Genomic DNA, 14,163 nt, shown 5'->3' with positions numbered 1-14,163 from the left:
ATGGGTGTACATGACGAATTTTTCAAATCCAGTCTGGATCTCAATGCTTCCGGGACTTCGCCGGATGAGCTGTATGTTGCCATTTTATGTGTTCTTCAGTTGTCTTTCTGTTATATCTTAAAACAAGTCCTCACCTACTCCAGTTGTTTAGGAGAATGCTGCTGAAGCTCAAGCAACAACTTTACCCTACTTCCCATCAGCTTTGGGGTGACTCGATCATGACCAAACTTTCATTTTTTTGGGTGAAGCTATAATTTAAACCAACCAACAGTACATGAAGTGGATGAAAATAGCACTCTAGTAACCTTTGCTGCTTCAAATCCCTACTTTAATTAACATTTACAAAACACATGGAGCACTTTTTTTTTTTTTTTACATCCTTGCGTTCCTATTTTTTCTCCCTCCGGTAAAAGGCTGTAAATACCTCTACGGAAGATAAGGGTGATTTTTTCTTTTTCTTTTTCTTTTTTTAAGAAGGAGAGTAACAGGAGATGCCTTTTTTCCAAGCTCCCAAAAAAAAAAGGCTTGTGTTTACATTGGGGGAGGTCATAGTTCACTCACCATCACTGTGGAGAATGTGGTATGTCCTTTGGAGCAAATGCCTGAAACGTTGCACACATGACGGCACAGCTTTTCCTGCCACTGCAGGGAGCAACTTTTTTTAAAAACACATTTAACACTTTTTTTTTTTTTTCTTGATCAAACCTGGAGGAAATATGAAGGGATCCTGTAGGTGGAGGAGGAGGAGGAGGAGGAGGGGGAGGAGGAGGAGGTGGAGGAGGATGGGGGTTGAGCTCTCTCTGGTACTGTTGGTGGCCCATTTATCATATCTCCGCCCTCCAGTGTTTCGGCTCCCATGAGGGCGGCTCTTTAAATTGCCCCAAAACTGCTCCTGGCTGGCGCCTTTTCCCCCCTTTATCTGCAGGGAGACAAGACACACGTGCTATTTATAGGACGTCGCGAGGAGCGAAAACTTCCAACAACCTGCTGGTAAATATTTGTTATTATTATTATTATTATTTTGAAAGATGTTTTTATTTCTTCCTTTAAAAAAAAAGTCTTGTTTCGATTTCAATTCATAACAGTGTGTGTGTATTTTTTATTTTTTTCTTCTATCGCTGCATGAGCTGGGATTTTCGAAGGGGCGGGCTGTGTGTTGTCTGACGAATAAAAGCTGTAGCCTATAGATCGGCGCAAGGCTTTTTAACCGGGTATAACCAGCCAGGCTTAAAGGAAACATTTCGTCTTAAATTTAGAGCAGAGGTTATAGCCGACACATAGAGGTGAGTGCACGGGGGGCGAAGCACACTCGGTAAGATGAAGAAGAGGCTTTTTTTTTTTTATTTTATTTTGTGGAAAGAAAATAATGCATTTTATAGCAGAGCTCGAGCTCCGGCCGGAGAGAGCGCGAGAGAGAGAGGAGAGGCTGCACGCTTCAAATGTGAGCCCGTCTTTTGTTGCTCTGGCCCGGGCTCTCGCGCTTGACACCGCCGCTAACGAAACCTCGCTTTGCATTTTCTCCTTCTTCCTTATTGTTTTGTAAAAGAGGGCGCAGACTACAGCTACGTTTTTTTTTGTAGCCTGCAAACACCCACCGAGGCGAGCATACACACACTCACACAACACCGGCCATTGTGTAGTCGGAAGGGTCGGTGGTGGTTCGGTCGGTCTGTCGGTGAGAGGGGGGATCTCTCTCCGCCGCGGCTCCGGCGTGCAGCACACGCACATACGCCGGGGAGACAGTGGGTAGTTTCTCCCTGCGCAAGGCCACAACAACGGGCCTCTAAACATGGTTGGGGTTCAGCAGTTTCTTTTTTTTTCTTCCTGTGTGCAGGCCTGCAACCGCCTACGGAGCTCCAGCTATATCATACGAGCCGGGTTTTTGTTTTGTTTTTTTTTTAATGCCAGTGTTTGTGTAACGCACATGAGACAGAAATAGTTCCTGGAAAATAAATGCGGATTAATTGAGCCGAACGCGTCGCTGCTGCTGCTGCTGCTGCTGCTGCCGGTTGCGCGGTTAGCCCCGGTCATTTTTGTGTGTGTGCTCGTGTTGTGTTTGCGGTCACTGAGTTGAAATTTTTCTGTGCTGCTTGTGTGTATGTGTGTGTGTGTGAACTCGACGCCTCGCCTCGGCATCAAGCCCTGACTGGTGTGATTTATTCCCCCCCAGGTCTGAAAAAAGCTAAGCAAACATGAGCGACAAGGGGACAGTCTCACCGAAGGAGAAGGAGGCTACAGAGAAGAGGGGGCGTGGGAGACCCCGTAAGCAGCCCCAGGTAGAAACTGACGTAGGTTACGGTTCCATTTGTTTTTATTATTACATACTGCACATCACATCGCTAACTAACACAACACAACAAAAAGAATGTGTCTTTTGCTGTGAGAAGCTGTGAAACACACCTCTTTAGTCCAGCCAGCATGTGTTCCAGCTGATGCTCAGGTAGATATCACTGTGCAGGTGAGGTGCTCATGCTTGTCCATGTCATAAGCCCCCCCCCCCCCGAATCAAGATAATGGCTGCAGTGACCATTTGTTCACCCCCCACCCTCAGCAGCCTTATCGGTGTAAAAGTAGTAACCCTACAACAAACTTCCTGTGTGTCTCACCAGGTTTGTAAGCAACCTGTAACCCTACCCCTTTAAACTGGTTTTAACCCCCCCTCTCTCTCTGCACGGCCCACCTCTTGCTCGTCATGTAATGGATGACACAGCAGAGTGGAAGCACAGAATGGCTCATAAAGCAGTCACTCAGAGCGCTGTGTTTTAGTATCGAATGGCTCGGTTGCTATGAGCTGCGGTTGTAAACACTCTAGAAATGCAACAGGAGACGTGTCAGCCATGGCATAGCTCGTGGCCACAAATTATCACACAGACAAGATGGCTCATATTGAATTTACCTTGCATTTGTGGAGGGGATGGTAATCCCCTGAATGTTAGCTCAGGTATTCCCCCCCCTTACACTCGGATGTTTGGTGCTTTCAGCCTCCAGCTGACATGTTTTTAAGTCATTTGTGATCCAACATTTGTTTGTCTTGTACGGTCAGACTGGCAACCTGTGGCGCTGACCACCTGTCAGTCACACTGACCTTGAATAACATACACGCCTGAGACTATAATTCAAACGCATTCAAATATTCACGCTGTAAATGCTAGAATGTAGATATTCTTCTGTTGTATGCTAACTTTATCCTCTACTGTTTTGATTGTCAGGAGCCAAGTGGGTCCCCGACTCCAAAGAGGCCCAGAGGACGGCCGAAGGGCAGCAAAAACAAGACTAGCGGCAAGGGCAAAGTAAGTCATGATGTTTTTTAGTTTTTTTTCGTTTGCCGTTTCGGCAACAGACAACGTGCATCCTTAGCTGGAATGACGACACACGCGCAACGTTCATCTTCCCATCTTCTCTTGCAAGCGTTTCCCCCTTTTCTAACCCTCTATTTCCTTTACGGTTGATGAACATTTCGACGGTAGCTAACCTCATCCTCTTAAAAGGACGTCCTGCTGTTGCTCTTGATATATCGGTTGGCTGCAATTGAGCTGTTTCCCCTCCTGGTGTCAGAAATAGCCTGGCTAGGGTTTCCCATTGTAAAGACCTTGGTTTACTGCCTTACTTTTTTCTTTTTTCTGAGTGATGCTCACCCTGTACTTCCTGTCCTCCAGCTTCCTGCAGCTTGTCATGCACAGTGTGGTGCAGGTGCAGAGGCCGCAAGACTGTTTCCAAGCTGACACTGAGCACCCCTCCGCCCCCACCCAGCACACAGCCCTAGTTCTTCTCTGCCTGTCGTCTCCATAGCAACAACTGATTTTCTCCCTCGCCCCAGCCCTCCAGCTCCCCCATGCGCTCTGTATTCACCGCTGTGCTATGTATGGGAAAAGGGAGAGAGAGAGGGAGAGGAAGCGTGCATACATGTATGATATAGGTTTAGCAGCGAGGGCCGAGCTGCAGAGGGTTTGTGTCTCCGCTCAGTTCCACCAGCTGTCTCTGAGCCTCAGACCAGGTGGCCAGCGAACTGGAGTGCCCTGTGTGCAGTTCCTGTCGGCCTTCCAGATAATAGCCAATGAACCCAATGCCCCCTTTCCGTTTGTGTCATTACAGAGCTGCTGCCGCCATCTGCAGGCAGATAGCTGCAGAGCTCTGCAGATATAGATTGTTTACACCTCCATGTTTTTGCAATAAACCCCCGAAAAGTCTGTGGCTGCGGTCCAAATGTCGTCTTTTGAAGAGGAGTCATAGTTGAGCAACATGACCTGGAAGTATGTAATTGGCAGCCAAGCTGACAGCAGGTTAAAGGTCTCCAAATGCAATGAAAAGGTGCTCCAGTGCTTCCATTCTTGTAGCAAAGGTTAAACCGGATCATCCCTTGTCCCATACTCCCTTGCAGCCCTAATGTAAAAGCAGTCAGGTTCTCTTAGCAGCACATGCTTCTTTTCCTTACTCCTCTCCTTGACATTGAGGCAATTTCACACCTCACCTAAATTAAATTTTAAAAAGAGGAGACAATTAATTGAAAATCCAACTGGAACTTCAGATTTAACCGAACAGATCAACAGGCATGAAGATCACAACAAAATGCATTGCCACGCCCCACCCAATGGCTCTTCTTCGGTTTTTTCTGTTAAGCTTTCACTTAATTTTTTTCTTTTTTTTTTCGCAGAAGGCAGCAGCCCCATCTGAAGGGGCAAAACGCAGGGGAAGACCTAAGAAGGAGGTAAGAGTCCCAGGACAAACAGTGCTCACATTTGTTTAAACCATTCCTCTCATCAATTGAATTATGATTGGTATGACTGTCTGCAGGGCGAAATTGCATTTTCCTAATTCCCTTGACTGCCTCCTTCCTCTCAGACGAGTCATTTTTACTCATCGCAGCTATTTTGGTTCTCGTGTGTTCATTTAGAACAGTCTCGCATAAACGTCTCCAGGCACCGAGGGCTCATGTGAAGGCAAATCTGAGCCTGCATGACAATTTTTCTCCTCGGCTGGTGTTAAATGACAGCACAACTTTTTTTTTTTTTTTTTTTGTGACTGTAAAACTGAGCAACCACACTCTGTGTACGGCCGGTCAGAAAAGCATGTTTAATCTAGGAAGAAATTGCGGTCTTGTAGTAACATTCTGTCATGTGCATGAGTGGTTAGGGCGTACTCTGAAAGAAGTCTGGATTGAATTAGTCACAGAAAGGAATGACCCAAAGTTACCCTCCTAACTATCCCTCTCATTTTTATGAATGAACATCTCAGGCTGTAGTGAGTGACTGAGTGTGAGGAGGAAAGGCGAGTGCGCTAAAGCAGGATGCCTCATTGTGACTCACCGCTCCTATGATTCACTTTTCACTACAGATGGCTCACCCTTCCCCTGGGTGTTCTTCATGCCGCAGTGGTTTATCAAAGACATTCATAATAACATTTATGTTTTTTGATGTTGTTACCCGGAGGCTGTGAAAAGTAAAAACAGTCACGTTGAGACATGAATCACAGGCAGCCATTGTTGCTGAATGTCAATGGCACTTGAGAAGCATTTTCCTTGTGGGCGTAGTCGAGGCCTGACTGGACTTTTTTTTTTTTTCTCCCCCCCCCCCCCCTTCTGTCACAGGAGAAGGAAGAAAAGGCGTCCCAGGAATCATCTGAGGAGGAGGAAGAAGAGGACCAGTAACTTCACAACGCATGCTACCTCACTCAACATACTGACTTACTGTTAACCAGAACTGGGCTGTATCTCCAACACCAGTGCCACCACATGACCACTGTTCACGACAAAGCCCTCTTTGCCAAAAGGAGGGTTTAAACACAGTACAAATAATCATGCAACAGCACTGGATAGAACGATGGACCTTGCTCAAGCATAGATCTAAGAATTTACATGAAAGGTAACAGCCCTTTTCTCTACATGTCATGGTATCACAAGTCTTTTATACTGGACAAAAGGTGTGCTCAAAGGAGCCTGGACGTTTCCATTTTCCCCCCCCTAAAGATGGTTTGTAGGACATTCTCTCTGCTTAATGTTACTTATTTGTTGTACCCGCATCTGAGATGGTAGGGCATATAGATTCCTCTCCATGTTTTGTACTGGACAAAGGTGAATTTTACCTATACTTGCTGTTTTTTGGGTTTTTTTGTGTTTGTGTGAAGTGGTTAACCTATCCTTTGCATCGTATTTTAGATGGAGTTGAGCTTCAGAGTTTAGGATGAGAATAGATGACTGATGGTAGAAGTGTGTTTTCCATTTCTAACCTGCTTAAACTGATTTCGCCTCCAACCCCCTTTCTAACCAGTAGAGCAGAAACGCCTTCACCACCTTCACTCCCTCCCATCACCTGTAGTGCAGTTTAGACTTACTTCTCAAAACTTCCTTCGCGGTCCTCGGCGTGTAGAGGGGGAGATGTAAAGTGTATCGTTAGTAATCAGAGTAGTCTGATCAGACTTACTGTTTTGTTCCTTCGGGTTACATACCATTTAAAAACATGAGTGTGCTGCTTTTCATGATATAATAAAACTCAAATCCTTTTTTTTTTTTTTTTTTTTTTTTTTTTTTTTTTTTTTTTGTTGGTATATAATGTGTGTTTTTAAGGATAGGGTTGGCAGAGTTCTAGGCTGAGAGCATCAGTGTCGTTTCTTCAGGGAGCTTTTACAAATGCTGTTACATTGGCGTCTTTGTCTTCTCATGGTCCTCAGTTTCCAAGCGCTCACTCAATCACTCGCAAAAGGCAAATCGCAAATTGGTCAAACAAGGAGTTTGATTGTAACAGAGGATAGTTGGTGGCACTACTATCCAACAGGGCTGCGCGTTCGTTTCTTCATTCCATCTAGCTCTCACTGCTTCACCTAGCTTGGTCCTTCTGTCATCACTTAGTGCAGTAATATACTTTTCTTAGTCTTTTTCTTTTTTTTTTTGGACGATGTGTGTTGTATGCTGTCTGCTACAGGTAAAAAAAAAAAAGTAAATAAAAAGGTGTTTGTGTATTTCTAAGTGTCAGGGAACCCGCGGTCACAGTCCACTTAACTGGGTTTTTCCACACACCTAAGCTGCTACAACCTCAGTTACGAAACCCGGAAAACTGCAAACAGGCGATACAAGGCCTGGTATTTCATACCTCACTCAACAGCTTACTTTACCATTATTTGCATTTAACTGGTTTTCTGTTGTTTTTAAAAATGTAACCTCTGGCATGAGTTGGAAAGATGTCGTTATTACAAAGTTTGTGTATTTTTTTTTTTTTTTTTTTTTTTTTAAACCTGACTGTAATGAGGTATCTAAGATTTTCAAGTTTGTGATTGTGTGTGCATACGCAGCACGTCTTGGCTCATTCATAACCGGAGCTTGCAGACAGGTTGTAATTAAATGTGTGAAGCAAGTCAGGGAGACCTGTCAGCTTGACAACTGTGTTCGCTGACTGTGGTAGATTAGCAGGTGTGTTTTTATCCGTTTAATAAAAAAAAAAAACTCTTCTGGTGCACTGAAATATTGGTTCTGATTTTCATGGACAAATGTTTGTGTGTTTGTGATAGACTGGGCGCTCTTTCCACTTAACTGTTCTGTTGGCCGTTGTGTGTTTGGCACTACCGCACACAGCCACCCTCACCATATTCATACAACAACTCATTTCATGTCTTCTTTTTTTTTTTTCCTTTTCAACAATATCAGTCATTTTACATACCAACAACATGCATCCGTTCATTTATATACTGTAAACTCAACAGGATGGGATCATTCTTTTTAATGTACACCGTATATAAATGTACAATGTCTATATTTCTATGGTGCCCTACAACAATTTGTATCAGAAATGGTCAATAAAGAGAATTTTCTTTGTCATTTTTCCGTCATTTCCTCTTTTATTTCCACCCAAAGGCTCAAGTACACATGTAGGTCAGTGATGTGTTTGGTAATTGTCTCAACATAATGACTATCGGGCTAATTTAACTGGAAATGTAACGGCACAAAAGGCAAAGTTTTATTATTACTTTGTTCACATGTTCAAATGAGCCTGTCAATTCTCTCTCAAAGCAACAGTCTATAACAGTTCTGCCAAAGTCATATTTACATCAGTAATTCTTTCACTTTTCAAGTGCAATCTAAAATCAGAGCATCACATCACAAGTTCGACAGTGCAAATCAATATAATACGCTTGGATATTTGTACAGTTTTAATTTCGACTACCATGTTCTTTCACTTCACCTCTAGTAAATGAGTAGAAAATGAGATGTCAAGATGACTAGAGACTAGAGGAATGTGTTCTGGCATGAAGATGTTTTCAGGTCCAGAGAGGACTACAGCAAACATCCATGTGAAAGCTCATTGTGAAGCACCTCCAGATGTTATACCTGAAAGCATAAAGTCCAGGCATCATCTGTCGAAGACATGTATATTCACCAAAACTGCAATACACGTTCCCCTATAAGAACAGTGTACTAGTAGAATTTGGTTTACATTCAAAAAGGCAAGGCAAATTAAGATCAGGAAAGGCTGCAATTCATCAAGAAAAAAAAAAACATGAGGTTTCCTGAGTGCTTGATACAGTCAGACCTATGGCATTCTTCTGAACAAACTCTTCAGCTTGAGGTAAATCTGTGCTGGTGCCATGCCTTGTAGACAGGACATATTTAGGGCACTAGTCACAACTCATTTCGGAGATGAGTGGAGGTTGGTGTTATTTACTTCGTAACTGGCTTTTCATGCCATTGATAAGAGTCATAGGACTTGGCTAAACCACAAAAAGGTCCGGATCGTGGGGCAGCTAGTTAAATCCTGAGAGGAAATTAGAACCAAAGAGGGTGTGTGTTTGTCGTTTTGACAAAAAAAAAGAAGAAAAAAAAAACAAAATAAAGTTTACCAGACGGCTATTCTATCATTATCAATATGAAAAAATTACTTTAAAGCTCTTTCTGCAGTGTGTCATGTCACCAAGATCGACTGCTGAAGTTGCGGTTCATGAAATAAGTCATACCTGTTTTTAAAGCAGAGTAAACACAACAACCTGCAAACCAACCTGTTGAGAGCAAAGAGAAAAACCCTGCAGCAGGATTGTCAAGTTTTAACTAGTGCAGAATTGAATCATGCTCAGAACAAATGCCTACTGAAACCCACATTAACATTAACTGCTGCCACCGTGTCAGCCACATTTTCTATGAGAGTAAACAAACAGATTAAGCCAGCAGGTATCTTTAGATGCAGTCCACCTTTCTTAACTTTCATTTGTGTCACCCAACAGCACAGTAAAAAGTCTGAATAAATAATGTCAAATAAATAAGTTGCAGGTACTGTGTCTGTTAGGCACACAGGTTTGGCATCAGAACCACACAAATGAACAGTCACTCGTCTTCACCGACAACAGGAAAAACAAGAAGATGCTGACTGTCGTTGATGTAATCAAAGAAAACGGCAAATAGCGGTGAAGACAAAGAAAACAGACAAAGGGAGTCTTGAACATGACTTCAAAATTGACTGATCTCTGTGGCTGATGGCAGCAAATGTCCTTTCCTGTGGTTTTCTATCATCATGCACTGACGTCTTTGGTCAGAAGAGGGCGTCGCTGTTGATAACTTCTGGCCCAGCCTTGAACGATCTGCAAAGTAAAATAAAATGCAGTGAGTGCAAGTTCAGTTTTACAGGGTGGTTTTTGAAAAGGCATGACTTAAGTTTGAAATTGTTCCATCTGACTTTGTGACACTTTCAATGCACTGGATTAGTGGCAGAAATCTCAAGGACAGATATCACCAAACCCCTGCTGATCAAACCAAACAAACCAAATCAGATACAAGTAATAATCCTGTAGGAGAAGGTTTTGTTTTGTGATTTGAGAACATGATTTCACTCAGATTTTTGTAGATTCTTCAGAAAACAAGGTTTTCCTAACTGTGGGGTGAAACTCAATGAGCTTTGCCCCTGGTCACTATCACCACCTAGTGTTTGTCGTGGCTCAGTGCATGATCTTTGACAGGAATCAACCCAACCAATACTTTTGATTTATGTCATTAAAACTGGTGAGAGACCACTTTTTTTTTGCTTTAACTTATTATTCTGAAGAAAATACTTTTTGCACAGTGTGGCTACTGAAAAATAAAAACACTTTGCATACAACTAGTTATTCTTAAGTTTTGCTTTTTGTTATGCTATTCGGTCTGCCGATGGGGCTGGAAGAACAAATGTCAAATCACAACACAAAAGGAAATTTGCTCATCACTGCACAACCAAAACAGGTGGAGGTTGCTGTTTACCTGTACAGTAAACGAAAAAGAACCTTGCTGACAAAGGAGGCAAGGAAAGCAAACAGGGAGAGTGACAGAAATCAAGGAGTGAATGGACGGGTATTTACTTGATGGAGAGCAGCGGTGTCGCATTTCCATGTTGATGCGTGTTTCCCCTTAGCAATGGGACCTGGGACAGTTCAAAGTCGAAATTCTTTATACTACTTAAGTAAGTCACAAAACCTGGCTACTTATTAATACAACAGGGTGTTTAAACTCTGCCTTTTCATTGCATTGAGATCAGGGTTTCTAGGTCAAATTGGGATTCTTTTGGGTTGCTTTTTGTTTCTGGACACTAGCCAGGCTGCTAGCTGAAGCGATGTTGCCAACGCTGCCTTTGCAACTTTTGGGCCAAGACTAGGAGTTGGATCCTCTGGGAATGTTAGGGCAATAATGTCTTTCTATTTCTGCCAGAGTCTTTGTACCACACGGGGCATCAGAGTAGTTTCAAGGGCAGGTAAGACATCTTTGGTTAAACATAAGATAACATAATGGCCACATGGCCCCATTAAAAACGATTTGGTTTGTGAACCTTCTTTAAACTCAACGTTACAACATTTGTTGTAGTTAATGCTTCTAAAATATCTGACCATTCACCAGGAACCAAAATAAGCCACTGACTTTTATTCAGAGGGATTTGAGGCTTGCAAATAAAACAAGTCCTGCAACATTTCTACTATACTACTACTATTGCTTTCTACTACTCTATTTGGTGGCTTTGCTTCTATATGTGAGAGGAAGTGACTAACCAATTGAGGAACTGGTGTGTCGTTAGAGTGAATGGCGCAACCGAGGAGAGCAACACAATTTCAAGAAATACACTGCAGGAAAACCAGGCGGCAGGATGTGTGGTTAACTGCATTAAGATCTGGCATGCTTACTCCAATCCTCTACATTTAAGAGACTACACACATCTTCTTAACGGTAGCATCATAAGTTGTACCACTTGCAGGTCAACATGGCAAAAGTAATGGTACATCATACCCTTGTGTCCTCTTCTCTCCACAACATTTCTTGTTCAGCTTCATTAAGTTCTTCTGAAGGGTCATATGTGTAAACTGGCAGCAGCTGATGACGGAGTCTGTCAATTCTGAGAGACAATATAAAAGGAGATTAAACACTGATTCAATCACAGAGACACAGGAGTGCCGCTCACAAAGCGCACAGATTAAAACACTTACCTCCTTTTCTTGCGAATGTACATGACCTGGAACAGACAAAATGGAGAGCATGACACTATCATGTGATATCTCTCAATTCAGACTTGTCACAGCCTTTTAATTTTGTAGGTCATCCTGTGCCAACCAACCCAGCTAACCCACTTACCACAGCAGCAGCTACTCCAATGATGGTGATGAGGAGAAATGGTACCAACACATAACCGACTGCCACATCCCCATCTATGATGGCAGGGGGCTCGGTCGTGCTGTTCATTGCATATGTTCAGAAAACGGAGGACACAGGGGGCTGCTTGTGCAGGGCCTTTACAAGCAGCGAACCCCCTCCCTGCGGCAGGCACTGTGCAGCGGCTCTATCCTCAAGCTGCCCGCTTGTTGTTTATGCCTCATCCTCGTCGCTCATGTGACTTCCACATGGTATCCCCGCCCTCCCTAATCAGCGAGAATAAAGACAAGAATTGATGCACTGTTAACAATGAATGGATTTGCACGGTCGGATAGTGGCAGTATCTGTGTACTTTACTGTTATGCAACAGTAACGTGTGCACAAGTTAATGCGTTGTTAGCAGGTAGCTACTGCTCAAGACACTTCTCTTGCTGCTGCGGTCAGTTGGTTTGCTGACATATGCTCACAACAGCTCGTGTGACTGTCCTCCATAACCGTGCAAGCCACATAGCTAAACCCAGTGTAAGTAAATACCCACCGCTGTCAATGAACTTCCCTATTCAAAGGGCACGGATAACCCTAGCTGCTAGAAAACCCTTTAGCCAACGTCACTAGCTATAAACACTGCTAACATCACCGTTAGCTGCGCCGTTAGATGGCGCTTTTACCGACAAGTTGTTCTACTGGGGAAAAAAAAAAAAAAAAAAAAAAACAGCGGACATAAGTCCTCTGCATCAAGACGACCTACTAACAACCCACAACACACTTGTTCGTCTTTTCAGATAAGTTCAAGGACATTCGTGCTCACGGTAGATGAGATAAGCCTCCCTCTCTCTTCTGGAACGTTATGTTGTGCTCAGCTGGCAGCTCGTCCTCCGTCAGCATCAACAACACTTACACTTCCGGTCTGAGTCTTTCATAATAAAAGCGGCGTGGTTGCACTAACTATTTCAAAATAAACTCCTCTCTTATTCTGACATGTACATAGCGTTGTGTTTATTTGTAGGTCTTTCCCTGATATAAACAACAGATGCTGTTTGTTTTTTGTTTTTTATTGTGATGGAGACTAAGCCCCTGGCAGCTTGGAACAGTATCTGACAGTAATATTCCAAGCTGTCAGGATGCGTTCCCCCTGTTTAAATGGTCAAATTTAATGATATCAGCCTGAAAATCACAGGACTTACCTGTTGTTGGGAAGGAAGTCAGAAGTATGAATTTGAAAGATGTGTGAGCCTCCTTTCATACTGAACAGAGGGGGAACAGTATCTGACAGTAATATTCCAAGCTGTCAGGATGCGTTCCCCCTGTTTAAATGGTCAAATTTAATTATGTCAGCCTGAAAATCACAGAACTTACCTGTTGTGGGGAAAGAAGTCACGAGTATGAATTTGAAAGATGTGTGAGCCTCCTTTCATACTGAACAGAGGGGGAACAGTATCTGACAGTAATATTCCAAGCTGTGAGGATGTGCTTTAACTGCTATAATGGAACTGGATTTAAGATGATAAAAAAAATATGACGGCATGACGGCCGCGCGCCGGAGATGCAGCAGCTAACGTGAGTAGTTCAAAAACCTTCTTTTTCATACACTTTGCGTACACAAACAATGTTCTCAATGCTCGTGTTCATGTGTAGAGACCCTGGTGATTCTACGAGCAAAGTTTCATGTTGTGTCGAGTCTTAGTGTTCTAAAAATAGCGATTTTGACGCTAGCGTATCATGCCCCTAGCACTCCCGTTCAAAATTAACGTGCCCAAAACCGAAACTACGGTAAATCTTAAAAATGCTTCTTTCGTCGTAATTATGCTTTCACCCGAAGGTTTGACTCATATTCAATCCCAAATAAAGCCTCGGTTGCATTTTGGCGAGAGTTTCACTTTAAGTTAACGGTAGCAGGTGTGACTGATATATGGATTTTTTTGGAAAATGGTATGCGCCAGCATCGGCCAATACTGCCTCAAAATCAAAACATGCAAATCACAGTTGGTTGTGTTAAATCTACACCAGGTTTCTAAAACTGAAAATTCTCCCAAAGGTCATGTGGAAGAAATAAATTGTCACATAGGAAAATAAGTTTTTAGATAATGGTTTTGTGACTATGACGTTGATGAAGAAAGGGTGATATACAGTCAGGTGACCCTGTCAGCCACAATTTATTTATTGATTATATTTTATTTTCACCCTGACAAGTACGGACATTTTTGTTCTAAAAGTCAACTTTAAAATAAGTGGAACAATGCTATTGCTGAAAATGGAGGATTCTCTGACGAAGTTTGATGGAAAAAAATATCATTTCAAGTAAAAGTTGTCAGTTCCAGCCTAGTCATTGTCTTGATCTTCCATTTCACCTGTACTCTAACTTGATGAAAAACACACCATATTGTATTCTATATGAAACTAACAGCGAAAATCTATGTATTCAACATGCACATTACTACTAGTGTAAACAAACAACTGACTGGCCTAAAGCAAAATGCTTCATCATATGTATCATTACTTTTTGCAAAGATAAAAAGTGTTTCTCAGATTTTATCTTGTAGTTTTTGCACTGTCACTCAGTGGCCATTAGATGTCACCAAACA

The 14,163-nt window shown here is 42.7% G+C and overlaps 2 protein-coding genes across 11 annotated transcripts; one reads left to right on the top strand and one right to left on the bottom strand.

Annotated features, from left to right (window-relative positions):
• The first annotated feature begins 829 nt into the window (after positions 1-829).
• On the top strand, positions 830-7,804 carry hmga1a (high mobility group AT-hook 1a). 7 transcript variants are annotated; one of them, XM_030422861.1, is made up of 5 exons: positions 830-990; positions 2,171-2,276; positions 3,210-3,290; positions 4,652-4,705; positions 5,585-7,804. In XM_030422861.1, exons 2-5 carry the CDS (start codon positions 2,193-2,195, stop codon positions 5,642-5,644), a joined length of 279 nt encoding a protein of 92 aa, XP_030278721.1. In that variant the 5' UTR covers positions 830-990; positions 2,171-2,192; the 3' UTR covers positions 5,645-7,804. The 7 variants fall into 7 exon arrangements, with proteins under 7 accessions (XP_030278721.1, XP_030278715.1, XP_030278719.1 ...); XM_030422855.1 differs by having other exon boundaries at positions 837-990; positions 2,171-2,288; XM_030422859.1 differs by lacking the exon at positions 830-990 and adding an exon at positions 1,155-1,283.
• On the bottom strand, positions 6,866-12,492 carry smim29 (small integral membrane protein 29). Of its 4 annotated transcripts, none has more exons than XM_030422850.1 (6): positions 12,390-12,492; positions 11,564-11,847; positions 11,419-11,444; positions 11,222-11,327; positions 10,306-10,367; positions 7,604-9,555 (listed from the first exon to the last, which is right to left on the bottom strand). In XM_030422850.1, the coding sequence occupies exons 2-6, from the start codon at positions 11,669-11,671 to the stop codon at positions 9,507-9,509; spliced, it is 351 nt and encodes a 116-aa protein (XP_030278710.1). In that variant the 5' UTR covers positions 11,672-11,847; positions 12,390-12,492; the 3' UTR covers positions 7,604-9,506. The 4 variants fall into 4 exon arrangements, with proteins under 4 accessions (XP_030278713.1, XP_030278710.1, XP_030278711.1 ...); XM_030422851.1 differs by having other exon boundaries at positions 12,348-12,469; XM_030422852.1 differs by lacking the exon at positions 12,390-12,492 and adding an exon at positions 12,120-12,298.
• Between the last annotated feature and the right edge of the window lie 1,671 nt (positions 12,493-14,163).

Source organism: Sparus aurata, chromosome 7 (assembly GCF_900880675.1).
Source record: "Sparus aurata chromosome 7, fSpaAur1.1, whole genome shotgun sequence".
In the NCBI taxonomy this organism is placed as follows: domain Eukaryota; kingdom Metazoa; phylum Chordata; class Actinopteri; order Spariformes; family Sparidae; genus Sparus; species Sparus aurata.
The sequence above is the reverse complement of the archived record's forward strand: the minus strand, read 5'-3'. Positions and strand labels throughout refer to the sequence as shown.

Coding starts and splice junctions, on each gene's coding strand:
- hmga1a (XM_030422855.1), top strand. CDS start 2,193: ATGAGCGACAAGGGGACAGTCTCACCGAAGGAGAAGGAGGCTACAGAG. Junction 3,291..4,651: donor AGACTAGCGGCAAGGGCAAA/GTAAGTCATGAT, acceptor TTTTTTTCGCAG/AAGGCAGCAGCCCCATCTGA. Junction 4,706..5,584: donor GGGGAAGACCTAAGAAGGAG/GTAAGAGTCCCA, acceptor CTTCTGTCACAG/GAGAAGGAAGAAAAGGCGTC.
- smim29 (XM_030422850.1), bottom strand. CDS start 11,671: ATGAACAGCACGACCGAGCCCCCTGCCATCATAGATGGGGATGTGGCA. Junction 11,328..11,418: donor TACATTCGCAAGAAAAGGAG/GTAAGTGTTTTA, acceptor ATTGTCTCTCAG/AATTGACAGACTCCGTCATC. Junction 10,368..11,221: donor GGAGAGAAGAGGACACAAGG/GTATGATGTACC, acceptor GAACTGTCCCAG/GTCCCATTGCTAAGGGGAAA.